Genomic DNA, 25,568 nt, shown 5'->3' on the forward strand with positions numbered 1-25,568 from the left:
GATCGATGTAAAACTTGTGGTTGATATTTATTTATCCTTCATTGCCCTTTCGGAAAATCTATTTACAATGCAGTATAACATAATTTTTAAATAGAAATAAAAATTATTATATATTTGATTTGTTTCCTCAAATCCCTTTTTTATAATATATATATATACATTAGTCATCGATTGGGCATTAGATAAAAAAGCAAAGTGCCTATTGTTGAAGTAAATGATTTAAATTCTTTTATGACGATTATTCTATGCCAAATCAAATAAATTACAATTATTTTTTTTCTGAAAATGAATTGACCGGATTTGACGGGAAACACTTTGGATTGCATCCTCACAACGGTTAAGGTGACGCAGAGAACACGCATCACTCCTCAACTGAAAAGATGATTTGGCTCCGATGTATAAGAGAGCACTCCCAATGATACTATGCTTAGGTTCATGTAGAAGTGAAGAGGTTAGCTCAAACTGATGAAGGATGTGAGGGAGTGATGGGAAACACTTCGATTCTAACCTCCCAACGGTTAAGCTGACGAAGAGAACGTATCACTCGACGACGGGTTAATTACATTCTTTATAATTAGATGTATATTTTAACAAGTTACACGTCTTTATAGTTTTAAAAGTGAAACATCTAGGTTCATTTACTCGAATATCGTCGATTTTACCAACATAAACATGAAAACAAAGGACAAAAAAAAGTAATTTTAACGTTTTAGTTGGTGGTGACGGACGACGTCGGTGGTGATAGACGATGGTACTATTGGGGACCGCAGGTGATTATTGTGCATGAGAAGAGCAACAACGAGAAATGAGGGCCGCCCTGCATCTTTGTCAACTTTGACGTATATGCCGAGCGGCATCTGCATCAATGTCGTTCATGCGTTGGCAACTACATCTACATCGACGCCGATGTAGTTGATGAGCAGCCCTTTCACTGCTTTACAATTGCGTTAGCATCAACATAGTTGCTGAGCGGAGATAGGGTCACTCGGCATCTGCATTAGCAGTCCTTTTATCGCTCGGTAATTACGTCAGTGTTGACATAGTTGCCGAGCGGTGAAAGGGTTGCTCGACATATGCATTAGTACCGACATAGATGACAAGTGACAACTACATGTGCATCGATGCCGAGCAGCATATGCATCAACGCTGTTCATGCGTCGACAACCGCATCTACGTTGATGTCAACGCAGTTGTCGAGTGGCCTTTTTGCCGCTCTACATCTATGTTGGTGTCGACATAGTTGTCGAGCGACGAAGGGCCGCCAATGCAGATGCCAAGCGGCCCTTTCACCACTCGATAACAATATTGATGCCGACGTAGATGCAGAGTAATGAAATGATCGTTCGACAACTACATCGGCATCAGCGCAATTACAATTGCCAACACATAAACAACATTAATATATATGTCGCTTAACATTTTGTGTCGGCATCAACGCAAATGCAATTGTTGCTCGACATTTGCATTGACACTGATGTAGATGATGAGTGGCCCTTTCATCGCTTGACAATTGCTTCGATGCCGATTAACACATTTGTCGAACATCAAAAGGGTCATCGATGCAGATGCCAAGCAACCCTTTCGTTGCTTGGCCGACGCAAATGCAGTTGTCGTTCGACATTTGCATCGACACTGATGCAAATAATGAGCGGCTCTTTCGCCGCTTGGCAATTGCTTCGACGCCGATTGACACAAATGTCGAACATCGAAAGGGTCATCGATGCAGATGCCAACGACCCTTTCATTGCTTGGCCGATGCAAATGCAGTTGTCGCTCGACATTTGCGTCGACACTGATACAAATGATGAGCGACCCTTTCACCGCTTTGCAATTGCTTTGACGTCGATTAACACAATTGTCGAACGTCAAAAGAGCTCCGCATCTACGTCGACATTGTTGAAGAGTGACTCTCACCTCTCGTCATTGCTCTCCTTATCCACAATAACCACATGTGACCCCAACAACACCATCATTCACCACGACCGATTGAAATATTAAAATTATCTTTTTTTATTTTTATTTTCATTGATAAAACCTATAATATTATGATGAGTATATCTAGATATTTAACTTTTTATAATTATAGAGATAATAATATAATTTTTTAAATATAAAAATTGAAATACTTAAGATAATTGACTATAATAAATAATCTGTAATTACCCGCTCTGAAAGATTTAGCTACGTGATATAAGAGAGCTCTCCCAATCCTACCTTAAATTCAACATGCTTAGGGTGAAAACGTTAGCCCGAACTCATGAACTCCATGACCAGCAAACACTTTTACAATGGGGCTTACAGTTTTGGAGCATACAAAAATTACACACTCACCATTCTTAAACAGAAGCGTTCAGTTGCTACTCTCATTTTCTATATCCAACTGATGGCAGAATTCTGTGAACGAAAAATGGTGATAGAATATTAACAGCACCCGCTCTACTCATCAAGGTCGATAATGCAGCATTTGTGGCTTCTCATTAAAATTATGCTACATGATGTTATTCTTCTTTTATATCTTGGTCAATCAACTCAAGTTGTTGCATTATTTTCAGAAGCCACAATCCCCATTAGGACACTTCCTCTATAATTTGTTACTCCAGAGTCGCATTTCGATGAACCGTCGAAAGTTTCTTGCTGATAAGAAGCTAGCTCAGACTCCTTGCTTGTGCCTCCAAATTCAGTTTCAACAGTATCATTACCCCAGAGAACAAACTGTGGAGTTCCTTTCAGATTGTCAGAAGCAATCCTTGCATCTCTGAAGGGCTGCAGGCATTTCTCTTTTGCAAATTGAATGCATGCGTCTTTTGCAGCTGCAAGACATGAAGCCATTTCTCGTTCCTCACATTGCTCTCGCTCAGCATAATCCATGGCAGTTATTCCAAACAGAAATTTCCACCATGGGGGTTTACACTTGTTTGATGCAGAGATTGAGCATCCAACGCGTGCTCCAGCCTACTAAAAAGAGCCCATCATATAAAGAGAATAAGTGAAAAATTATAAAAAGTATCTTCACAAAAATTAGGTTAATGATAAGCTTGCACAAAGAAATATTCTTTCAAGAAATAACAAATATATGAGTTGCATAAATAATAGGCCATATGCTAATACTTCAGATAATTAGCGATCTAACAACTAGACACTAGGCAATTAATTGAGGTAGCTGGGATATCTTGTAGCAATCAATAAAACTTGAAATTTGTAGTAAGCAGAAATATTTTTTTGATAAAAGAAAAGAATTGTCATTTCAAGGGAGAGAATGCTCTAAGTTCAGAAGAATTTAGAGATTTGATCAGACAACCATCAGATGAGCAGAAAAGAGAAAATAGGATTTTTTTTTTTTGCACATATTCCACCTCAAACAATTGTATTTGCATACAAGACACTCAAAAGTTCATATTTGTTCACACATACTTGAACAATAACCCAACCGGTCTGTGACTTGTACCTCTTTGTGAAAATGTGCCAAAAAAGGGAAAAAGAATACTTAAACCTAGTATATTCACCAATATATAGTAATAACATATTTTAGAGAAAATATTGGTGTTTTTTTATTGTGGAGCAACTGTCAATCCGGGCTACAAAAACTCTGCAACCTAGAGCTGGTTTGTGCTCTTTAATATATGCAGCTGTTGTAACTTACTGCCTGGCAATCCTCCAACCAGCCAGCTCGGCCAGCGGCAAAGACCAAGTTATTATGAGACTAGTTTTAGTAAAATTAAACTAAGAAAAGCCTCCACCATTCAGGGGATCTAACAAAATTAGCATGAAGCTCGAATTTTCATCTCTGTTTCATCTGCTGGAATTTTGTTGTTCCACTTCCAAAAAAGACATCAGATAGCCAAAGTAAAAAAGATCATTCGGTTAGCAAAATCTGCAGCTTATTCTATCAGAAGAGAAAAGGAAAAGGCTAAGAGAGTAAAAGCAACTTGACAAGTTTGAAGAGAAAATAGAAAAGTTTCACGACAGAAGAACTTACTTACCATCAAAACCACATGTATAAGATCAAATTTTCTTTTGTGTAAGCCTTGGGTTCACACATTGTACCTCTTCATTTTTTAAGTCAAAATCCTCATTCCTCTTATCTTTCCTGTAGATTTTGGATCACAAGGTTTTGAAGGTTGCCAATATCTAACAGTGGTGTGGCTTCTTATGACTTCTCATTTATATTATCAAGTGACTTATGATTCTGATTTCTGATTAATGTCTGATCCTAATTTTCTTTATAAAAATAATGATTGGGCATTCAAAGTTCACAAGAATGTTATTTGGCACTTCGAATTACAGACACAATTTTGTCACCCATGTGGTCTGCTTTCAACAATTGTTAATACCGATGGTAACTTGACAAGTTCATTACCGATGGTCTACTTGAATGTAACCTAACAGAGAATAAAGTTACGACTATCAAATGTTGGAGCAAGTCTATTTAGAACAAGAAAACATTTGATACTACTAAATTTTCCTTCTATCATGATCGAGTTGAACATGGACAACTGCAGTGGGCAACATACTTCAACAAGAGCAAAGATAGGATTTGGAAACACTATACCACTAAAAGTTATTGACAAATGCATTATAATTTTGAGCTATTGATATATGCATCAGACTTCACATATGATAATAGATCAACCAAGCTAATTACAGATTACCCCATGTACTTGGACCTTATTAGCATTACAGTTCCTATACTTAAAAATTTTATATTATAATCCCTATAGTTCTGATAGTGAAACAAATAACCTCATTTGCCCTAGCATCATCAGCTGCATTGACGGAAAACATAACACATGAAACCATGTGCTGGATTGATGCGAAAGTGATGGGCATAAAGATAATTTCAACATCCCTTTTGTTTCCAATGACGAGCAGCTTGGTGAGTGTGTTGTCGGTCGAGGAGCTGGATGGGGTTAGACGACCTCCGTGGAGGAGGTGACGACAAAGGCAAAGGCTCCCATGAAGAGGGGGAGGCCCAGAGCCATCATGGTGAGGAACCTTTACGAGGTCGACGGTGAGGAACACAACGGCTCTAGGCCTCCACCTCTTTATGGGAGCCTCCACCAATTGAACGCGATTCGTTTAAAGGCTCAGTGTCACCGTCGCCCAGAGGCCGACGATGAGGAACACAACGATAGTGAGAGGTGAGTGATGGTTTCTCACGCAAGTTGGACCGATTCAATGAGGAACTAGTCCGATTGATTGAGCCCAAGTCTGACTTAATTTTGAGTCAGTTCACACAAAACCAAAAGGAAGGAAGAAAGGAGATGATACCTGATTCCCTTTCCGTTATCCCCCTCTCAAGCTATCGTTCCCTCACCCTCTTTCTACTCCTCACTCTCCCCAGTCCTCCGGGGTAGGCGACAAGCAACAATGGTGTGTCACGAGTGGTGATGTGGGTCACGGTGAGGACCGCGGCATGAAACACTCCCACATGTTGCGGTGCGCTGTGTGAACGTGACCATGCGTTAGCACGTGATAGTTTCTCACGCGAGTTCAAATGTATAGGGTTGAGGCTCCCATGAAGAGGGGAGGCCCAGAGCCGTTGCATTCCTCATCGTGACCTTTGAACACCGCTACATTGGTAACTAAGCGACGATGGCACTGAGCATCCCGACAATGGTCACTCTCGCTACACCAAATGGCAAGGCAAATGGCCCTCCCCCTCTTCATGGGAACCTTCGCCTTCGTTAGCCTCATCATCACCTACCATCTCCGACCGTCCAACCTTATCCAGCTCCACAACATAACTGACGGCACACTCACCAAACGGCTCATCGTTGGAAACAAAAAAATATATTAAAATTATCTTTTTGCTCATCATTTTCATACCGATCTAGCACGTTGTATCACATGTTGTATTTTCCGTTAATGCAGCTAATGTTATTAGGACAAATGAGAGTATTTACTTTATTTTTAAAACTATAAGGATTCCAATATAAATTTTTAAAGCACAGAGACCGTGATGCTAATAAGATCCAAGTGCAAGGGTAATATGTAATTAGCCCTAGTTAAACCTAATCATCATGCATTTAAAAAAACAGCAGTTCATCATCATTTAAAAGCTCTTTTTCTTCTGTTACTTTCCTCCGCCAGGTAAAACTATAAAACATTTTTCTCCTAATTACACGAATCTACCTACCTTTCTGGTCACAATAATACAACTCCGGACGATTCTGTTTGCGAAAAGACCTCGCATATAAAATGACGAGAGCCATGAGGAAAACACTCGGATAAATCAAGAAGAAAAACGCTGTATCAAAAACCATGAACGAATGTTGCTACGAGAGAAGAAAAAATTCACTATTTTGGGCAGATCGAGACCCTACGCTTTCACGAATCAACCAAAGCTCGCGATGTTTAGATTGGTGAAAAGAACAGAAATGGTAGAAAGAGAGAGAATGAAGAAGAGAAGCAGGAGGGGAAACCTCGCACTGGTCGATGATCATGGATTCGGTGGCCCTGTAAGCGGATCTCCATGCGGCGGAGTCTCTGAAGGCGAGGACGAAGGGGCCAGCAGCGGGATCGTCGGCGGGGCCGGCAGGCACGGGACCTCTGAGGAGCGGGCGCGCCGAATCGAAGGGGACGACGGTGGCAGACGCCGAGAACTCCTCCATGTCGCCCCGCAGGACCGCCGCCACTTCCTCGTCCTCCATTAGGGTTTGTGCAGAAGCACCCCAGCGATGGAGTGTCAATAACAGCTCGCGCGTCATTTATAGAGGGATCCGTGTACGTCGCATGAACATGCGACGGGCATTTTGGGCAAAATAACAAATATGTCATCAGCTTGCAATCATAATCTTATATTTCGTAACATATGGCATTTTGGGCAAAATAACGACACATCATTTATTAACATATAACTTCATAACATAATATAATAATAGAGGTAGCATAAAAAGATAAACTCTCCTACAAAATAATTTGGAATACATATACACATGGGTAGGTCATATCTCCTATAATAGATAATCATAGTATATTCATAAACTCTCATATCACACATCATCACATTTATTTATGTGCATTCTCATATCACTATATATTAATACATTAAACATATTGTATCGTTATATTTATGAACTCGAATTGCATCTTTGCCGCTTAACCTTAACCAAAACAAAAGAAAAAAACATTGCAATCATAGATTTATCTTTAACATTATGAAATCATACTCGTCAATTAGCAGCAGCAGCAGAATTTTTCAAAGGGATGTTCCAAAGATATCGACTATTTAGATATCATTATCGTGTCTAGTGTTTACAATTCTGAGAACATTTATTTGTTATTCTTCTAACAATGACTTTTCATTCCGAGATGATGGATAGCTCAGCGGAAGATGAAATCAAGCAAGTCTTTGTTTCTGAAGTGGAATCCACGGAGGAAACGAAGGGTTTTGGGGGCATCGGCAGGCTGCTCGCATCAGCTTCCAGCATTTCCAACACCTTTGCCATTGTCGGTCTCTCCGATGGCTTTATTTGGATGCACCACAATCCAACCACCGCCAGCTTCTTCTCCAACTCCTCTATCTCCGAGGTGTCGTCGAATTGGATCTCCTGCTGCCGAGCGAGCTTATCGTATATCCACGAAGGATAGTAAACCTGGCTCGAATTCTCTGCACGAGGATTCACGTTCCTCCTCCTTCCTGCCATCTCCATCAGCAGCATCCCAAAGCTATAGACATCGGATTTGTGTGATATGATTCCAAAGCTCCTGGAGATCAACTCGGGAGCTATGTATCCCACCGTCCCCCTGGCGGCACTGACTGACACCAGACTGTTGCCCTTGGGATACAGCTTTGCGAGTCCGAAATCAGAAATCTTGGGCGTGAAATTGCGGTCGAGGAGAATGTTATGAGGCTTGATGTCGAAGTGCAGAATCTGCATGTCACACCCTCGATGCAAGTAGTGGATGCCGCGGGCGACGCCCATGGCTATGTCGATGAGCTTTTCCGAGGTAAAAGTGCGGGCCGTGGTTGGTTTGGAAGCGAAGATGTACCTGTCGAGGGAGCCATTGGGCATGTACTCGTAGACGAGCGCCCGCTTGGATCCCTCGGCGCAGTAGCCGACCAGCCTCACCACATTCACATGGTGGATCCTGCCGATGGTGGCGACTTCGCTGATGAAATCGTCGCCGTTGCATTTGGAGTTGCCGAGCAGTTTGACGGCCACGAGAAGGCCACCGGCGAGCTCGCCCTTGAACACGGATCCGAACCCTCCCTGGCCTAGCTTCTGCCTGAAGTGCCGTGTGATGGCGACGATGTCGGTGTAGGCGTACCTGGTGGGCGTCAGCGTTTGCTGAGCGCGGAGGAACTTCTCCACGGTGTCCACGGAGGCTCGGCTGACCCACAGTTTGTGAAGAAGGAAGACACAGAGTATGATCGGCGCCATCACGAACCGGCATAGTATCAACAGCACTGCGTAACAGAGGAAACAAAGGAAGCTGAGAACCAGAGAGTAGCATGCAGTGCAGAACGAGGAATACCAGTGGGACATTACCTATCAAGAGCTGTACAATCAGAATGAGTACGGTTACAGCAATAGTAATCCTAGAAATGAAAGTGCGGTAGAAGTGATCTTCCATGCAGGATTTAAAATGAAGCTCACTTCTGACCACGGAGTAGACGATGGATAGTAGCTGCTTGCTGGTTATTAGGTCGGAGAACATGCTGCATGAGATGAACGGAAGAAGTCAGCTACCGCTCGAATGAGGAACACGCGGGGCATCTCAACATCATGCAGGGCGGCAGCTGCTACCTTGTGGCTTCTTTCAGACATCGGTGAATTATGGTAGATTTCCTGTTTCTTCGAGGAATATTACAATTGAACCCCTTCTGCAGGATTCTGAATGCGTCGATCGATGAACTCGGTGGTATCACAAATGCATCATCAGCGACCGGAATCATTGATTGATACTCGCACCCCGGATGAAGGTAGAACAGTTCATCTACATTTAGGCCAACGATGACATAGACAAACGTGTCCTTGCTGCTCAGACAGGAAAGGAGGTGATACCGTGTGTCGTTGTGGATCGGCTCGCTGCAACTCATGTAACTGGCCCAGTAAACTGAATCGCAATTGATTTCGGTAGCCGACATGTTGTCGAAAGAATACGATTGCGTAGGGAGACCACAACTTCCATTGGCGAGGTTAGGATCCACCAGCCGGATCCAAGCAGAATAGGACGATCTGTACGATATCTGAGTGACGAAGTAGTCTGCAGAGCCAATCCTGAAGGTAGATCTGTTGGCGTCGCAGCTGAGTTGGTAGGTTGTCACCCCGCAGATGGATGGATCATCTTTGCGACGGAAAGGGTATTTGACGTCCCGGAGCTGCCCACAGGAGAATGGAGGGCAATCTTCTTGTCTTGCAGCTGCTAATCCAGAAAAGAGGAGATGCAGCAGCAGAAGCAGAGGAAAGATAGCTGATGCTTCGGTGGCGGCCATAGGCAAACGGAGAGAGCAAGCCTCCTCTTCACAGCGGTCGCTTTTGGCGGCTTCTCGATCTTTCGTTCACTGCATAATTCCGAAAGAAGACCAAAGTGTTCCCTTTCTTCTTCTTCCACATAAAATAAATTAGATTTATCACTCATTAGAAAAGTAATAAATTAGATTTATTATAAAATAATAAAGAAGGGGATGTAGCTCAAACGGTAGAGCGCTCGCTTTGCATGCGAGAGGTACGGGGTTCGATACCCCGCATCTCCAAAAAGCTTTTAAGATTTTTGTGTTTGTGTTTTAGCTAACAGAACTTGTGCTACTTAACTATTTAAGTACTCACTTCTTCCAGCAAATTTGCTGCTGCATCAAAACTCCACCAAGCTTAGAATATAAGATTTGGAAACATAAAACATTCTGACCATAAACAAAATCAGTAGCTAACCTGATTTGTTCAGCACCAACGGAAGAATTATACAAAAGATAGGGGTCTTTGATGTGGTAATTTATCTTGACCTGTTATTCACAATCTGCAAGAATCCATGCTTGTTGTTAACCTCAACCATATGTATAATTAGAGTTGGCAGATGTAACTTTGTTTCTGGATGTTTGAGAGGTTATGAAATGCTAAAGAAAAGGATTCTGATCACTGACCACCCATAAAGAAACAGAAACAGCTTCTTGCTCAGGAGCATTTTGTAGTCATAATTAATTGTTGATGGTATTTTTTTCTGAACAAAGTGTCAAGAACATTCTGTTTTGGGAAGATATGAGTTCACTAAGTTAATAATAGTACATTATTTTTCCATCAGTGTATGCAGTGCTTCATGAAATAGTTACAATAAAAGATCCTGATATATGCAGAAAAACATACATAAGAATACAAAGGACTGTTTCATGAGTAAATATAAATAGTAGCAGGAAAACATACATAAGAATACAAAGGACTGTTTCATGAGTAAATATAAATAGTAGCAGGGAATAAACAGAACAATAGAACAGATCTTTCCTTCTCATTTGTATAAATCAATTGCAGAATACCATATTCTTGCCTGTTCTTGTTCTGATGAATTTTGATATACAAAGACATGTTACAAGTGGAGAAAATACTGCACTTGGGATAAAACAACATTGCATTGCCAATTGGCAAATTAGCTTAATATATTATAGACATCAAAATCTACAGCAACTGACAGATGACAAGGTGGATGAGAATCCACAAATAAAGAACGAAAAGACAAAAGGATATTATATAACACACTAAAGCCGCCATATTGCATCTATTGGAAAATTGTAGCAATACACCTCTCCAGCTTCAAGTTATTTAGTATCACCTTGGCTTGGATTCCTTGCTCCGGAATGAAGATAGAGAGAAGAAAGAGCGTGGTGCTGCAAATATTTGAACAACGGATCAAACAAGTCAATTTAACATTTCGGCAAGCTCTCAGTAAATACAGAAAATAGTGGTTTTATCATTCAGCATGGTCTGAGAAGCCAGATGTGAGTATGCTGTGTACATTTTTCCAGACTTAATCATGTTTACTTGAGTATCTAAACAGGACACTGTTGTTACCTTTCAGGGAGCTTCCAGATAGATGGTCCTTTCTCAATTTGAAGTTTGCTGGAGGGTTTGGAATGGAGCTGCGTAATGATAGGGCTGCACAGAACTAATCGCTTCAGCTATCATGCTTAACATAACTAAGAGAAAGATTCTGAATCCCAAGTACTATCTGGTTTGCGATGAACATTTTTATAGGTTAGTTCGGAGGCCACAAGCATATGCAGTTACCAATCAGAAGAAACAAGTCAAGATGCCATCAGGGTATTTATTACACAAATCAAAGACATGAGAAGATAGTTTCTGATTGTCATCAACCACATAAGCAAGCAATGAATTGGAATAGCATACCTTTTTCCTAGATGGAGTTATATGGTTAACCAAAAGGTTCAAAATACAAATCTTATTGATATTTACATCCTCTAACAGCTCAAAGAACATAAGATAATTAATTGCTATGGGTTTAACAGCCACCGCATCCTCAGATTATGTCAGATATCCACCAGTTACTCCCATGTTTGAGCCTCACGTTTTTCTCCTAAAATCTATGACTCACAATTCAAAGAAAAAGGAAAAAACTATTTATGGAACTGATAACTTCGTCTACAAACAAGCAGAGTGATAATCTAGACAAGCAAGTCTTTTTATAGAACTCAAGCATGATAAAAATAAGTAAAAGCTACAAGCCAACATCTAACAATGATTGTTTGAATAGGCTTTGACTACAAAAATCAAGCATCACATAGGCAACTGATAACTTCGTCTACAAAAATCATGCATCACATAGTCAAGCCAATATCTAATAATGATTATTTGAATAGGGTTTGACTAAAAAAATCAAGTGTCACATAGGCATCTGATAACTAATTCTACAAACAAGCAGAGTGATAATCTAGACAGGGTGGCCAACTGGTGGCCCAAACCCTATTTGCCAGAGGGATGGCACAGTCCCATTGTCATATAGATTATAATGTACCAACCAAAAAAAGAAAAGGAAAAGGTAGAAAGAAAAATATAAGAAATGTAGAAAAACCTGCTTTTGTCTGCAGCATCGAGGTTCTTCAATTCTATGATATCATCTGATACTAGCCAAAGGAAAGGGTCACATTCATGGGTCAAGCCTTATAGTAGTCCCATGGAATAAAGAGGTGAATGTTAGATTTTGTCAGCCAAACCCTCCTTTATCTTAAGGGAGAGACTAATAAGAGGAATCAACATATTTACCCAATAGAAACTGACCCTAATTTTATATAAAGTGAGACTAGTAAAGGAACCAACAAATTTTGATCAGTAAAAGAAAATAATAGGTAAAGGTCAATAGCAAGTTCTAGCCTTGACGTCACAATGAATTGCTTCTTTGCAGTCCTGTGATCAGAGTTTGAACCATGGAAACATCCTCTCTTGTTATAGAGGTAAGGCTGCATACATTAATCCTCCCTAGATTCTGTGTTGGCAGGAACCTTATGCACTAGGCTTGTCTCTGTGTAAGTGAGCCCTGTCTCCATGTTGGGACAGTAGTTACTATCTGACATGGAGTGGCACAAGGTTATCAGGAATCCTTGGTTTAGCATACGTTGGACTCCAGTAAAATATCATGATCCAAGGAATCATAATTTTACAAACATAAACAGAATTTCATTTATCATACAGGACAAGAAAGCTACCTTGTTCAGGAAAGATCTCACCATCAGTGAACCTATCATGGGGGAGTGCATGTTCCATTTTTGGCTTCCACAGGTCATTTTCTGGTTGTGCTGCCAAATCATGACCATCTATTGTTTCATCACCACCTTCAGAAGCTGTCAAAGCAGACACCCAATTGGTGACTTGACTCTCCACTCCCTTACTTTTCCTCCCAAATTTCAGTATTCGTTTGAAACCTTCTGTGACATCCATGCATGATTGTTGGGATGCATTGGCAACAATCATAGGCATCTGAGCAGTTCCCCATTTTTTTCTCATTCGAGAAGCATCTGTCTCCATTGTCTGATTCAGTGGGTGTAAATTCCATGATGCTGGACTGCCTACAGGTGAATCTATAGAGGCATGAATTTCTGATGCCTCATGTACACCAGAAAATGACTGGTGGAGGTGTAGGTCCCATGAATGAGGACTTTCTCCAGGTGACTCTTGTTCATTCCTTGTAGAAGTACTAAAGATAGGAGAATCAGGAACTGTATCATAATCTGCTTGAGATAGAGACCTTTGAACATCATTTTCTGATCCAAAAATATCAGAGCTATTGTATCCTTGATTGTTTCTTGGCTTTTCACAATCTAAGATGAGAAAATCTACAGCCTTAGCATCTCCTTTGGCTAATGATATCTCTGTCTCCAGTACATCTTTAACCAGGCTGGATGAGTCCTCTCTATGAACTATACCCTCAAAAACCAGTCCATTCTTTTTTACCTTTGAAACTTTACAGGTTTTAGGTTTATGTATATTAGCTCCTAAACCAAGACCTGTAACTTTCTCTTTCCTGATTAAAGATTTAGCCTCCCTGCTCCTCTGGACTTTATCAATAAAATTAGCATTTGTTGGGCCCTTGGAAACCCCCAAGGGTGTGAGATCAGCGGTATCAGAATTGAGAGAAGAAAGGTCCTTCAATTCACTGGGTCTAGCTGTCCTTTTTCTCATGGAATGAGACCTTTGTGGCTTCTCTTCCTTCACAAGGTTAGCCGCTTCAATGATAATCTTGCTTCGAGAAAATATTTTTCTTTTCTCTCGAGTGCTTACTCTGTTATTATCAGTGAATGGCTTTGCATTTTCCTTTATGAAGTCAGAGAAGTTGGGAAGTGATTCAGCAAGAGGATTTTCAGTTTGCGTCCTGCACTTTATGGGAACTGATTTGATAGATTTTACAGAAGGCTTCACTTCTGTCCAAGGCGTGGATGAAGACAAAGTTTTCATAGATAAAAGCTCCATGAGGTCAGTAATTTCAGAAGCATTATCACCAAAGAGATCATTGAATGATATATCTTGGCCATTATCAACTTGTTCGCGAACTTCCTCCAGATCTTCCTCTTCCTGAACAGACTTGACTGCCTGCTACCAGAAAGGTATCCTTGTTTAGTCAAAAACCATCACCTGTATATATATGTTTAAGGGAAAGACCACAGACAGCAAACCACCACAAGTAATAAGCAAATACAAAAGAGCTATATAAATTCTTGCTAAGAATAAAGGGAGTACACATATTATAAAAATGTTACAGAATTGCCGGCTACCCAACAGATAATAATGATTTAAGAAAAACCAGATAATAACAATTTAAGAAAAACCACATATTTGATTGGCGTCAATCATAGAAATGAGAAGCTAAATAATTTTAGTATTAGAAGAATCAGACAAGCTATGATGCCATTCGTTTGCCACAGTAAATATTTTGGCATAGATCTACATATCTAACCGCACTAACACAAGTAGGACAAATGAACAGTTTCAGTTTTTCAAGTTCACTGAGTATTCTGAAGTTGCAATGTTAGACCCTATCCATTTAGATCTAAAGATCTCACAAAATATCTGGAAATTAGTATGCAGCTATAGTATGATAACTCTAAATGAAATTAACGCATATACATGAAACTAAAGGATGGCTACTAGGAAAATCTACCTGGTTTTCGCTTCTTAAAGCTGGATTGTTGCTAAAATATCTCAGCTTTTCCACTCGGCGATGTCTATATCTTGAACACTGTCTATCAGCAGATCCTGAATATATGGAATTCATCTCAGCCTGACTACAATCAAGGCTGTCATGCATTGCCTTCATTTTTGCTTCCTTCTGAGCCCCTTTTATTCCCCACTCTTCCTGTAGCTTCGCATTCCGTTTTTGCATGTACTTATAATAGAACTTTCCTCTGGAATCATCTGATGGACTTAGTGTACCAAGCGCTTGGTTTATACTACTATCATTTTCCTCATTGCTTACCATCTTCAACAAGAAATTGGCATCAAAGTCTATCTCACTGTTAGAAGTCTCCCTCAGAGGGTTCGTCTCAGGCAGTTGACCAGGAAGTGCCACCGCAAGTGTTTTCTCCACAGCCATGGGAACATGTTTGTCTTGGACATTCACAGGTCTATTTCTTCGAGAGGAAGCTGTTTGCTCGCTGAGTGTTCTGAGCTTGTGTTCAGCAAAATGCTTTTCTAACTCATTCGCCTTCATCCGTAATTCGTCATTTAACTCTTGATTTCCTTTTGATGGTCTTGCCACCTGAAGTTGCCCCGCCAAGTGTGCAGAAGGTGGTTCAACCATCTCCAGCATTTCCTTAGCCTTCCTTAGAGGAACTGCAGGCATGCAATTTGTTTTAGTATCAGCTATTTCATCAACGCATCTCTCAGGATTAGCTGCTTGATGCCAATTTATTCCCTGGTGATCGGTATCTTCCTTTGTTTTAACTAGAGAAGATCCAAAAGTTGCATGAGAAGCAGCAGCATTTCCACCCCCTTCTTCCTCTACTCTTGAAGGAGAAGTTTTCCCCTCAGATTGATAAGCCAGTAAGTTATTTTCTGAAGACAGAACTGATGAATTTCCAAACTGAACCGGAGAATCTGATGGTCCTTTTGGTTTCACTAAAGGATTTACTCTTTTTTCAAATGTCCAGAATTGGTTAACTACCTTTGGTTGATCCTTTATTCCAGCACTACTTGCACGAGAAGGAACCTCTCTAGTTTCGGTCTGCAGGCTTTCTTGATCTCTCGATCTAACCTGCTTAGTCACACGTAACACAGGTTGTGATATATCCAGCAAAGTTTTTTGGTCTTCTATTTGCACTTGATCCTCTGCTTTTAGTTGGATGTGACACACTGCATAATCTTTCAAGCCAGCATTGCTGCTGGTCCCTAAAAAGCCTTTTTGGTGGACCATAGAAGCATCTTGATCACCCGATCCACAATACTTCATCCTGCTCATAGATGCACTCAGGTAACATGCGTCCTGCCCGCTCTCCAAGAATTGTTCGCCCTTGTTCAAAGAGAACTTGATACCTTCATCATCAGTACAATCTCCAGTGCTGGGAGAAGCTTTAAACTGGGACTGTGACAAAAGCAAAGAATAAGAGGAAGTGTCTGTTGTGCTTTTTTCGAGATCCAACCAGCATTGTGATGTTGCAGTATCCTCAAAACCAGAAACCTCAGCTTCTTCAGTTTTACTCATAGACTGAAGCTGTAAATTGGCAGATGTCGGAGTTCCAACATCAGTCCCACTTTCTTTCTGGTCATTAAAGCTTTTACTGCTGCTGCTGCTAGGATCAATGCTCATGTCACTGGCACCACTCCACCTCCTCAATACTGATTTCTCTGAAACATCAGAAGGGAGCCTCTGCTGCTCCCCTTTACCGGCTAGTACCTTATTAATAACACCAGCTGTGCTGATATTTCTAGAACTTGCAGATTGTTCTTTCTGCTTGCCTTCAAAGAGGTTGATGCGGTCCTGCACACTAAGTCGTCTGAAACTCGCTCCACCTGATTGAGCTGGCACATTGGCTGATGAAGCAGGAGGAACGGGCTGCTCCAGCATTGCTCCTTCCAAACGCTGTTTGATGAGCTTGGCCTGCTGAGATGTGCCTGATAACGGTGTTGTGTTAAAATGTGATGGTTTGCTAACGTTGGGATTGTGAAGCTGAAGACCATCACCATCTGGTGGTTTGCCACCACCACCGTGCGCCAACTCTGGCTCATCTATTGACATGTCTGTGTCTAAGCTTGACGAGGATCTAATATTTCCATTGGCCGAGCTTTCCATAGCCTTTGACTGCTGCTGCTTGCCAATAAGCTCAGGATGTCTTTGAGAAAGCAAGATGAACTTTTTGCATGCTTCGCTGTTGCCATTGTCATGCAAGTTTCATAATATAAATTATCATCATTGTCAGTTTAAACAGACATTAAAAGATACAGGAGAAAGAGGAAATAGATGAACAATTACAAACAAGAACAGGAAATTCAACTGAGAACCTACTAATCCAACATCAAGAACCTCAACAAATAAAAGAGGCCCTCATGAAATTTGAAGATAGAAGATATTTACACCTAATGTAACTAGATTATATGTTTAATGATCAATCACTACTATATAAAAAACTTACTCGTAACATAGCAAGATTATTTATTCAATGATGACTAACCACTATTATGTTTTTTTTCTCAAATGATATTCGTTCATATGAGCAGTAAATTCAATGACTAACATTCTGGTTGACACATCATCTAACTGTAATTCAGGACAATCTGATCATAAAACAATAAACTGTCGGTCAGGAAAAAGGATGTTTAAGACAAGAATTATACTCATTATCTGGGGATAACATCAACACCAAACTTTGCAAAAACACCTAGTAAAATTTGAAAATGGATAAGATTTACTCCTAACTTAACCAAATTATATATTAAAATGGTCACTCACCTTTATATATAAAATTTATTCCTAACATAACTAGATTGTTTATTCAATGATGACTCACCATTATTATGTCTTTTTTCAATGATGTTTGTTTACATCGGTGGTAAATCAATCAAATTCAATGCCTACTATTCTAGTTGACACATCATACAATTGTAATTCAGGACAACCCCATCATACCACAACAAACCATGGGTTGGGAAACAGGATGATTAAGACAAAAGTGATATTCAACATATAGGGATAACATCAACACCAAACCTTTCAGAAACACTGTATCACGGTTTCCAGATCCATGGACTGATCACAAGCCATTTGGAGGAATCATGATGACATCCCTCCACAACTGTTAGATACTTAAAAATAGATGCCCCATCCACTAAGATTGATCCACACCATGTCCTAACTTGCCTCTACCAACCAACTTACAAGCTAGATGGTACCAAAGTAGAGCCAGTGTATGAAAGGTGGGCTGACCTGCATAGCCCTCAACAATGGAGTCTTTTTTTGACTCTATGACAAGCCAAAGCGGCGAATAACGTGGACTGTTAATTTGCATGCATTTTTAATGTTAACAGCAAGAACCTATTAAGATGTTGCATTCATTGATAAAATTAGTCACTCCTTCACCAACTTTCTACAAGCTTTGTTGTATTATTATTTTAATAATTCTTACTGTATTTTCTTTGAGTTGATCCTTCCTGCATGTCCATGCTTCTGTCATCATTCCTGATAAAATTAATCTGATAATTACTAGTGAGGACTACAATATGCAACCTCAGTACGCCGATCATCATGAGTATCCAAAGTCCAAACTAAAGTTTTTGTCAGTCGAGGTGTGTATATGACAAAAAAGGACAACCACCCAGCACATTTGCTCAAAATCCCAATGGTAAATCAGCAACGAGCTTGATAAATTTCGGTGTCACATACACAGTGCTCCAACATACATACAATCTGTTTCCACTGATTGTGACAAAAAAACAAGACAACTTTCAGATGTTAGGAATAATTGCAAACAAAAGTTGCACTCATACATTAGAAGGGAGACTCAAACCAGTCAGGTTTATAAAAGCTAACTGGCAGCAAGCAAGGGTAATAATATGATAATGCATAGATTGAGTAACTAAGACTGATTTTTGTTTGAACTCTGTTAAAAGCTAGGATTTTATGTTAATGCATAGATTTAGTAACTAAGACTGAGTCAACCTGATACAGTCATGGCATGTCTACATGATCATAAACAAGAACAGCATGTGTCATACAGAATAAGGATGATTGAGATCATATAACCCATCATATTATACAAGAGCAGGGCAAGGGAGGAAATCAGACTAATCGGAGCCGTCACATCATAACATGGTGCAGCACCCTGAGCAGGCAAGGCATGATAGGGCTGTACAGAGCTGTGTCACTACCTCCAATTAGTCTGATTTCCTCCCTTGCTCTGCTCTTGTATATTATGTTATTAACTATGTGCATATGCCAATTGTTACTTTCTGTTGCTAGTTGATATAATGTACTGTATTTATGGTTGACTCAAATCATCCTTATTTTGTATGACACACTGTTCTTGTTTGTGATCATGTAGAAATGCTGTGAATGTATCAGGTTGACTCAATCCTAGCTATTCAATCTATGCATTAACATATTATTCTGTATGATTTGCTTGACTCGGTAACTGCCAAATCAGTTAAAAGCTAGGATTTTATTTCCAATTGTCTGAAAAACATGATATATAGAGTTTAAAGTTGCAAAACTTACTTAAGATGATCTGCATCAAAGTATTCAGCAAAGAGAAGAAGCTCGGAGACATTTTCAATAGAAAATCCAGCAGAAAATGCACGGGCACAAGCAGTGGCCAGGTCTTGCTCAAGAGTAGTAAGCCGGAGATCAATGGTTCTTAGAAGCTCCATCCTGTGGAGGATTAAAAAAATAGTTCGATATTAATAACCAAAGAAACAGGAAGTAAACTTTATGTGTTAGTCATTTTTTCTGCCAACTTCAGTTGATTGTCAGACTTGAAGCTTTTAGCTAATGGATATTGGAAGTTGCAAAACATAAAAGGACTCGTTGGCTGATTCATTTTAATTTTTCACCAACTAGGAGTCTGGGACATGTTCCCATTTCAGAAGTTAAATTCATGATAACATTCAGTGGGAATTAAAAGAAATCAAGTTGCAGGATTAAGAAAAAATGAATCAGTAATAAGTCAGTCAAACAATCATTAATCCATAATTTTTATGATTTTACAAAAATTGACATCCTATAACAGTGTAGTCAAGAAAAAGATTCAAATTAATAACTAAGATATTACCAGAAACCATTCTAGTAATTGACAATCCTTAATTTGCTTTGCTCAGTGTTGATATTAATTGATTCACTTCAAAAAATTTGACAAATTCATTGTCTGTTCAGTGTAAGCAATTAGATGAGGAGCTCACTTTGTTGTATCTACAGTTGCCGTAGTAGATGTGTCAACATCACCTGAGGGAAATTCCAAAGATAATTCTTGTTAAGAAGAGATGCAGTTTATGGAAGTTACACATCAAAAGAAAAAAAAAGATAAACCAAACATGAGTAATTTCCAAACAGAAAAATACAAAGACTGAACTGATGCTAGAAATCTTACAGACACAAGAAATATATCAGACATAGGAATTCAGAGGACTATGCATAACAAGGTGGTTATGTTGTAGATATTTATTATTATGGAAGATACCATATAATACACATCACTCTAGAAAAAAGAGTGGAAGCAAAATAGTATGAAAGGGCATACCTAGAACACGAGGCTCCCGCCAATGCGGGATCGGGGAAGTGTCAACATACGTAGCCTTACCTTTAAATATTTAAAGAGATTATTTCCGTGACTCGAACCCTGGTCTCCCAAGTCGCATAGGAGCAACCTTATTATGGTACCATTGTACCAAGTGGAAGCAAAGTAGTGATAGATACGAAAAGATTAAACATGATAAAAACATGTTAGTTTTCAGAAAGCAAATCACTACATGCTCTCATTCACATCATGTACATTTTCCACTCTGAAATTCCACGTTATTGCTCATAAAGTTGTAATCATAGTATTGTGATGGCAGTTGGTGATCAAATATCAGCATATTTTATAGAATATCCACAATATACTATTTTCATTCATTTCAATATTTGATATTTTGAGTACTTTGAGATTCTGATTAGCATCTTAGTTTATATATGTAGATAAAATTCCAAAAACATGACTTTCCAAAACAAATGCAAAGTAGTAAAGGACCATCAAAGCATTATGTTCAAATAAATTTTTTTCAAAGCTCATTTTCATCCAGATGATTAAAAAGGTTGCCTCTTGCATATTAAGGAAAACAAGGAAGAAAGACACATAAAAACCATATAATGGTTTTAAAGGTTAATGGAATAGTATAGAAGTTGCTCACAGTGACAAAATCATCTCTGTTTGAAGAATACGCTTAGACACTGGTAGAACAATTAAGCATAAATAACACACATCCAACATATGCTGTAGATATCGAGAGCACAGAAAATTTAGTCAGTAATTTTTCATCTCACAATGGCAAACCAAGAACTCGGATCTAAAGGCTTACATTAAATGCTAGAACTTGTAATGAGACAACACAAACAGGAAAACTCTACAGTCTACATAATCCACTCAAGAAACAAAGTCAGTATTTAGAATAACAAGCAGAAACAAAAAAAAAAAAAAAACATACCAAGTGTCCCAGCAAGCGGATCTCCTGCACCCTAGATCGGAAAGTATTATGTATTCAGACAATGCCAAGGGGAAGTTGATTCAAATTGAAATTAAATATGTTCGTCAAACACGTTACCTGTGAATATATTCTCCTGGCTCCTTCCAACTGTGACATTTCTGCATCATATGCATTGGCTGATTCCAGCACCTCAGGTGTACTGACAAACCGAACAAACCTGCAGCAATGCTTATTCTTAGGAAAATTGAACAAAAATTCTTTTCCGAGCAACTAATATCTTGGGAGAGCAGGAAAATCATAATAAAAACTGGCGCAGAGACTTTGTATTTGACGAATAAAAATTACAGCATTATCCCTATTCGACTCTACCTTTCAAGGGTTCCTTTGTTGAACCATGAGTCGCCATTCGTTGATCTCTGGACCTCAAGTTTTATTGACTTGCCTCCCTGTGCAGCCTGCTGTTCAGCAACCTTCAAATGAGTGATGAATGAGTTCAACAAACCAGATGCAAGCTTCTCGGTCTTCCCGTTTCCCGAGATGAACAGATCGCACCTAACAAAAAGTGATTCTATTCAAGGCATTACCATAACACGGTATCAAAAAGTCCATCTCGACGGAGCATTCTCACCGTGACCGCCTGGGAGACAGCTGGAACACGGCGTGATCCAGCGGAGAATTGGAGTCCATTATTCGACCCAGCAAATCATCTCCTTTGTCAGCTCAATGTGAGGCTCCCCTCCCCCTCAATCCAAAATCCCCAGCCCCACAAACCCTGCAAGACCACAAACAAGTTCGCTAACCCTCTAATTCCAAGGAAATCACAAACTTGTAGACCACATCAACATCAAAGCGCGACACAAATCAACGGCATCAAAACATCCACCGGACGATCCGCCACGGAACCAAAACCATACGCTGATTCGCCCACGGATTTCCACAATGCGGGAAGCATCAAAAGGCGACGGGACAGGGCCGATCGCGTCAAGAACGCACCTCGACGTCGCGTGGGCGGTGAGGTCTTATAGCGGACGCGGAGGACAGAAATCGAATCCTTGCGAAGTGCCGAGGCTGGTGGAGGAGTTGGATTTTGGCGTTGGCTTTACTCCTCTCAATCCATCTCCCCCTTTTCTTACGAGGGAAGAGACGAGAGAAAGTGTGTGCGTGAAGGTGGCGCTTTTTGGACAGCTTCTCAGCTGCTATCGTTACAAACAGAATCCCATAAATGACCTAATCGGCACAGATAAGAATTGTACTTTTTTTCCTCACTATTTTTATTTGGGCCAATTTCGAGCCACAAATTTTATCTATTTTCCTTAATTTGACAAAATTAGTCTATTTATACATAATCTAGTAAAAATGAAGAGTTAATAAATCTTTGTTAATCATATTATATTGTAAAACTATATTATTGAACTCTTTATATATCAGTAAGATATTATTTAAAATAATATAAACATCTAAAATTAATTTTGATATGTATTCTAATTTTTTTATATATTTTTTTAATATTTATATTGATATGACATGGGTAATAATTTGGTACATCCTCCTTAATATCATTATCTACTGAGGGATTAAAGGTTTCACACTTTTGTTTATAAACTATTATATATATATATATATATATATATATATATATATATATATATATATATATATATATATATATATATATATATATATATAACCTCTCAAAGATTTTTTGGTCGAATTTTTTCATCAATCTTTTATCAATTTTAAACTATGATAGTGGTAATTTACAGTATTTTTCAACAATATTTATATTATTTTATTGATATATTATTAGATTGTCATTGTTCATAGACTATTGTAATATCATAGTTTTAGATTTATAATTAGTTTGATTGAGACAATTTGAGTATTTTTTAAATTAAAATCATATTTGAAAAAAGTAGAATGAGGAAATCATTTGAAAAATACTCAAAATATGATTATTTTATAAGAAAATTATATATATATATATATATATATATATATATATAATTAATTAATTTTTCTGTATTGCAAATGGAACAAATTGAGTGGTAAAAAAAGGGATCTTAAACTTGTAATCAAAATATGATCTTTTGAAAAGGAGGTTGGTCTTCCTCTTCCTTTTACTATCAAATTTGGTCATTTATGAGAATTTACTACTTGGTGGAAAGATATATGTTGGGAAAGCACAGCTGATAGGTCACATTGTATGCAGTAAAACCGGCAAAGGAATCAATCCTTCACGCCCATGGCAAATCCAACTCTAGACTTGCATTCTGATGAACTGTAGGAGCTGCATGTGACGCACTGTGGTCGAAGCATTTATTGGTAGTACCTGCAGAGCAAAGCTCAGTTCTGCTCATGGATGCTATTAGCACCGAGAATCCGGCGTCACTTTGACCAAAGTCAAGCTTCCAACGCTTACTTTCCAAAAGATAAGAGAACAGGTTCAAGAAGTGCAGCAGGTAGCATGAATTCAAGGCACACAGGGACATGAAAGTTAGGAAAAGCAGAGACCATGGCACTGTAAGGTGATGTAAAGAAGGTTGCGGAGGAGAGGAGAGGAGAGGAGAGGGACGGCCAGAGAATGAGTGCCACGCACGGATTGTTAGGTATGTGACTGGCCCTTCCTGACAACACCCCCACTGTCTTCTTTCGAAGAACATGAGTGTGCAGTGTCTTATCCCACCAACACTCGCGAAGCATGAGCAAACAGTGAGTGGTGGTGGGCTTTGTGCAGTACAATTAAGATCAGATGCTTGTAAAGCAGGATTGATTCAGACTTTCTACTTTTCGTGAAGTCTAACTAATCTAAGATTAATCTCAGTGAGGTCCAACAATTACACATTACAATGTCAAAGTATAATAAAAAGTAAGGATAGTCGTTTTGAGTACGGATCTATTTCGATATTATGATAAGATTGATAGATCGATCAATATCGATGTATCAAAAAGAAAGAAAAAGAAGAGATACGACGGTGGATTATACTTTTCTTGCAGTGGAGGATCATGACTTGTGTTTTTGTTAAGGTGGAAGTCTTCATGTTTAAGAGAGAAACATGGATTGAAGTCATGAAAATAAATTTTTTGTTCAAAGAGATTTCATTTTCGTCAGATTTTATGGTTCAAATCATAGAAAAAATATTTCTATGTGCAGGGATAAAGCCACGAGGTTTCAGGTGGCCGACTTCCTTGGCCGCTGCTACTGGTGCGGGAAGAGGCTGCACGGGGAAGACATCTGCATGTACAGGTGAATTGCATGTCGATTCAAGTGGATTGCTTTTGATGATCAAGAAGACAATATGTTGTGGAACTGTTGTTGCAGAGGGGAGACGGCATTTTGCAGCGCGGAGAGCCGTCACCGGCTGATCGTCAGCGACGAGTACCGGGTGATATCGAGCTCTCCATGCTCCGGCGGAGGAGCAACCCGAGGTTTCTAGGCATGATGATAGTAGTATCAGAGCACTGTAATCTACAGCTGTTTGAGTTCAGGAAAGATTTTCCTGTTGACTCAAGAAAACCATCAGTTTTGCATCATGAAGAACCAAAAGATGCACTGAGGTCTTCACATGTTCTTCATGATGATTAGTAAGAAAAAGATTGGCCAAAACATAGAGGGGATTTAGTCAACCAAATCAGAAAAAGACTAGAAAAGAAAAGAAGATCAATTGTGAGAAGGTCTTCACAAATCTTTTAAAGTTCATCATTTTGTTTTGTTTAGCTAACATTTTGCACAAGAACTCGAGAAAAAGTTCATTACCTTTGTACTCCTTTTCTATCTCTTCTTCCCTTAGTTTCTGCCAAATGCTTGGCATATGATGCTTCAAATGTTTCACCCTCTACTCTTCTAATGCTTTCCCTCTCTATGACCCCCTCAGCCATTCATATAGTGGAAGAGAAGGTGAATAAGGGGAGGGAACAATGAAGTTTGGTAAGAGGGTAAAGAGGCAGATACATGAACTAAAAAAGCTTGTCAGGCTGATCTCTGCAACTCAATTAGCTTCCAGATCTGAGGTAGAGTTCATTTATAAGTACAATTTACCAGGTTTTTACCAACAATTCTTTTCAAGAAATATGAAATTGAGAACAGATTGTTCATTACAGATCTAGCAAAGATCTTGAAAAGCACAACAAGCCAATGATCGAAAAGTTTAGCATATATCGAAACCAATTGTAGGATAAAAATTGCTAAAATCAGATGGCATTAGCTAGCAATAGTTCCAAATCTAAGCAGTTAACGCATCGAAAGAATGCATGCCGATTTTGTTTTTGAACTACTACCGGGCGATCTGGTTCGACTTATAGAAATAGTCTTGTAATTTGCAGCAGTGATATTATACATTTTGACCCTCCTTAAACACCATTTTGATATTATATATTTTCAGTGCTCAAGTGCATCATCAAGGTTGTGATATTCTAGGATCTTTGAAAGAAATTGAATCTGGAATCCCATTTTTCAAGGATTTC

At 39.3% G+C, this 25,568-nt stretch overlaps 3 protein-coding genes, 1 long non-coding RNA gene and 1 other non-coding gene across 8 annotated transcripts; 2 read left to right on the plus strand and 3 right to left on the minus strand.

The window, feature by feature from the left end:
- Nucleotides 1-2,244: 2,244 nt before the first annotated feature.
- Nucleotides 2,245-6,679, minus strand: LOC135598377 (uncharacterized). Of its 2 annotated transcripts, none has more exons than XM_065092067.1 (2): nt 6,423-6,679; nt 2,245-2,952 (listed from the first exon to the last, which is right to left on the minus strand). In XM_065092067.1, exons 1-2 carry the CDS (start codon nt 6,648-6,650, stop codon nt 2,530-2,532), a joined length of 651 nt encoding a protein of 216 aa, XP_064948139.1. In that variant the 5' UTR covers nt 6,651-6,679; the 3' UTR covers nt 2,245-2,529. The 2 variants fall into 2 exon arrangements, 1 of the variants encoding a protein (XP_064948139.1); XR_010481545.1 differs by having other exon boundaries at nt 2,816-2,955; nt 6,423-6,565.
- Nucleotides 6,680-7,129: 450 nt separating this feature from the next.
- On the minus strand, nt 7,130-9,528 carry LOC103987705 (rust resistance kinase Lr10). Its single transcript, XM_009406088.3, has 3 exons — nt 8,751-9,528; nt 8,493-8,662; nt 7,130-8,410 (listed from the first exon to the last, which is right to left on the minus strand). Exons 1-3 carry the CDS (start codon nt 9,437-9,439, stop codon nt 7,302-7,304), a joined length of 1,968 nt encoding a protein of 655 aa, XP_009404363.2. The 5' UTR covers nt 9,440-9,528; the 3' UTR covers nt 7,130-7,301.
- Nucleotides 9,529-9,627: 99 nt separating this feature from the next.
- TRNAA-UGC (transfer RNA alanine (anticodon UGC)) lies at nt 9,628-9,700 on the plus strand. Its single transcript has one exon. It is a non-coding gene; the product is annotated as a tRNA-Ala (tRNA).
- A 712-nt stretch (nt 9,701-10,412) lies between these two features.
- On the minus strand, nt 10,413-22,311 carry LOC135586461 (uncharacterized). 3 transcript variants are annotated; one of them, XM_065092068.1, is made up of 11 exons: nt 22,101-22,310; nt 21,736-21,879; nt 21,477-21,659; nt 21,225-21,324; nt 21,108-21,138; nt 19,827-19,869; nt 19,147-19,299; nt 14,602-16,804; nt 12,653-14,036; nt 11,004-11,087; nt 10,413-10,819 (listed from the first exon to the last, which is right to left on the minus strand). In XM_065092068.1, exons 2-11 carry the CDS (start codon nt 21,792-21,794, stop codon nt 10,761-10,763), a joined length of 4,299 nt encoding a protein of 1,432 aa, XP_064948140.1. In that variant the 5' UTR covers nt 21,795-21,879; nt 22,101-22,310; the 3' UTR covers nt 10,413-10,760. The 3 variants fall into 3 exon arrangements, 2 of the variants coding, with proteins under 2 accessions (XP_064948140.1, XP_064948141.1); XM_065092069.1 differs by having other exon boundaries at nt 12,653-14,033; nt 22,101-22,309; XR_010481546.1 differs by having other exon boundaries at nt 10,754-10,819; nt 11,004-11,160; nt 22,101-22,311.
- A 1,662-nt stretch (nt 22,312-23,973) lies between these two features.
- Nucleotides 23,974-25,000, plus strand: LOC135597994 (uncharacterized). The gene is made up of 3 exons (XR_010481463.1): nt 23,974-24,131; nt 24,259-24,351; nt 24,427-25,000. It is a non-coding gene; the product is annotated as an uncharacterized LOC135597994 (long non-coding RNA).
- Nucleotides 25,001-25,568: the final 568 nt, after the last annotated feature.

This window comes from Musa acuminata, chromosome BXJ2-1 (assembly GCF_036884655.1).
Source record: "Musa acuminata AAA Group cultivar baxijiao chromosome BXJ2-1, Cavendish_Baxijiao_AAA, whole genome shotgun sequence".
Lineage (NCBI taxonomy): Eukaryota > Viridiplantae > Streptophyta > Magnoliopsida > Zingiberales > Musaceae > Musa > Musa acuminata.

What these genes read in the sequence shown, in the direction of transcription:
- LOC135598377 (XM_065092067.1), bottom strand. Translation starts at nt 6,650, where the DNA reads ATGGAGGACGAGGAAGTGGCGGCGGTCCTGCGGGGCGACATGGAGGAG. An exon ending in TGATCATCGACCAGTGCGAG is followed by an intron (nt 2,953 to 6,422) that starts GTTTCCCCTCCT and finishes TCTTTTTAGTAG; the next exon opens with GCTGGAGCACGCGTTGGATG.
- LOC135586461 (XM_065092068.1), bottom strand. Translation starts at nt 21,794, where the DNA reads ATGGACTCCAATTCTCCGCTGGATCACGCCGTGTTCCAGCTGTCTCCC. An exon ending in GCAACTGTAGATACAACAAA is followed by an intron (nt 19,300 to 19,826) that starts GTGAGCTCCTCA and finishes AATCCTCCACAG; the next exon opens with GATGGAGCTTCTAAGAACCA. An exon ending in CTTTAAGAAGCGAAAACCAG is followed by an intron (nt 14,037 to 14,601) that starts GTAGATTTTCCT and finishes CCTTTCTGGTAG; the next exon opens with CAGGCAGTCAAGTCTGTTCA.
- LOC103987705 (XM_009406088.3), bottom strand. Translation starts at nt 9,439, where the DNA reads ATGGCCGCCACCGAAGCATCAGCTATCTTTCCTCTGCTTCTGCTGCTG. An exon ending in TGTCTGAAAGAAGCCACAAG is followed by an intron (nt 8,663 to 8,750) that starts GTAGCAGCTGCC and finishes CATCTCATGCAG; the next exon opens with CATGTTCTCCGACCTAATAA. An exon ending in GATTGTACAGCTCTTGATAG is followed by an intron (nt 8,411 to 8,492) that starts GTAATGTCCCAC and finishes TCTGTTACGCAG; the next exon opens with TGCTGTTGATACTATGCCGG.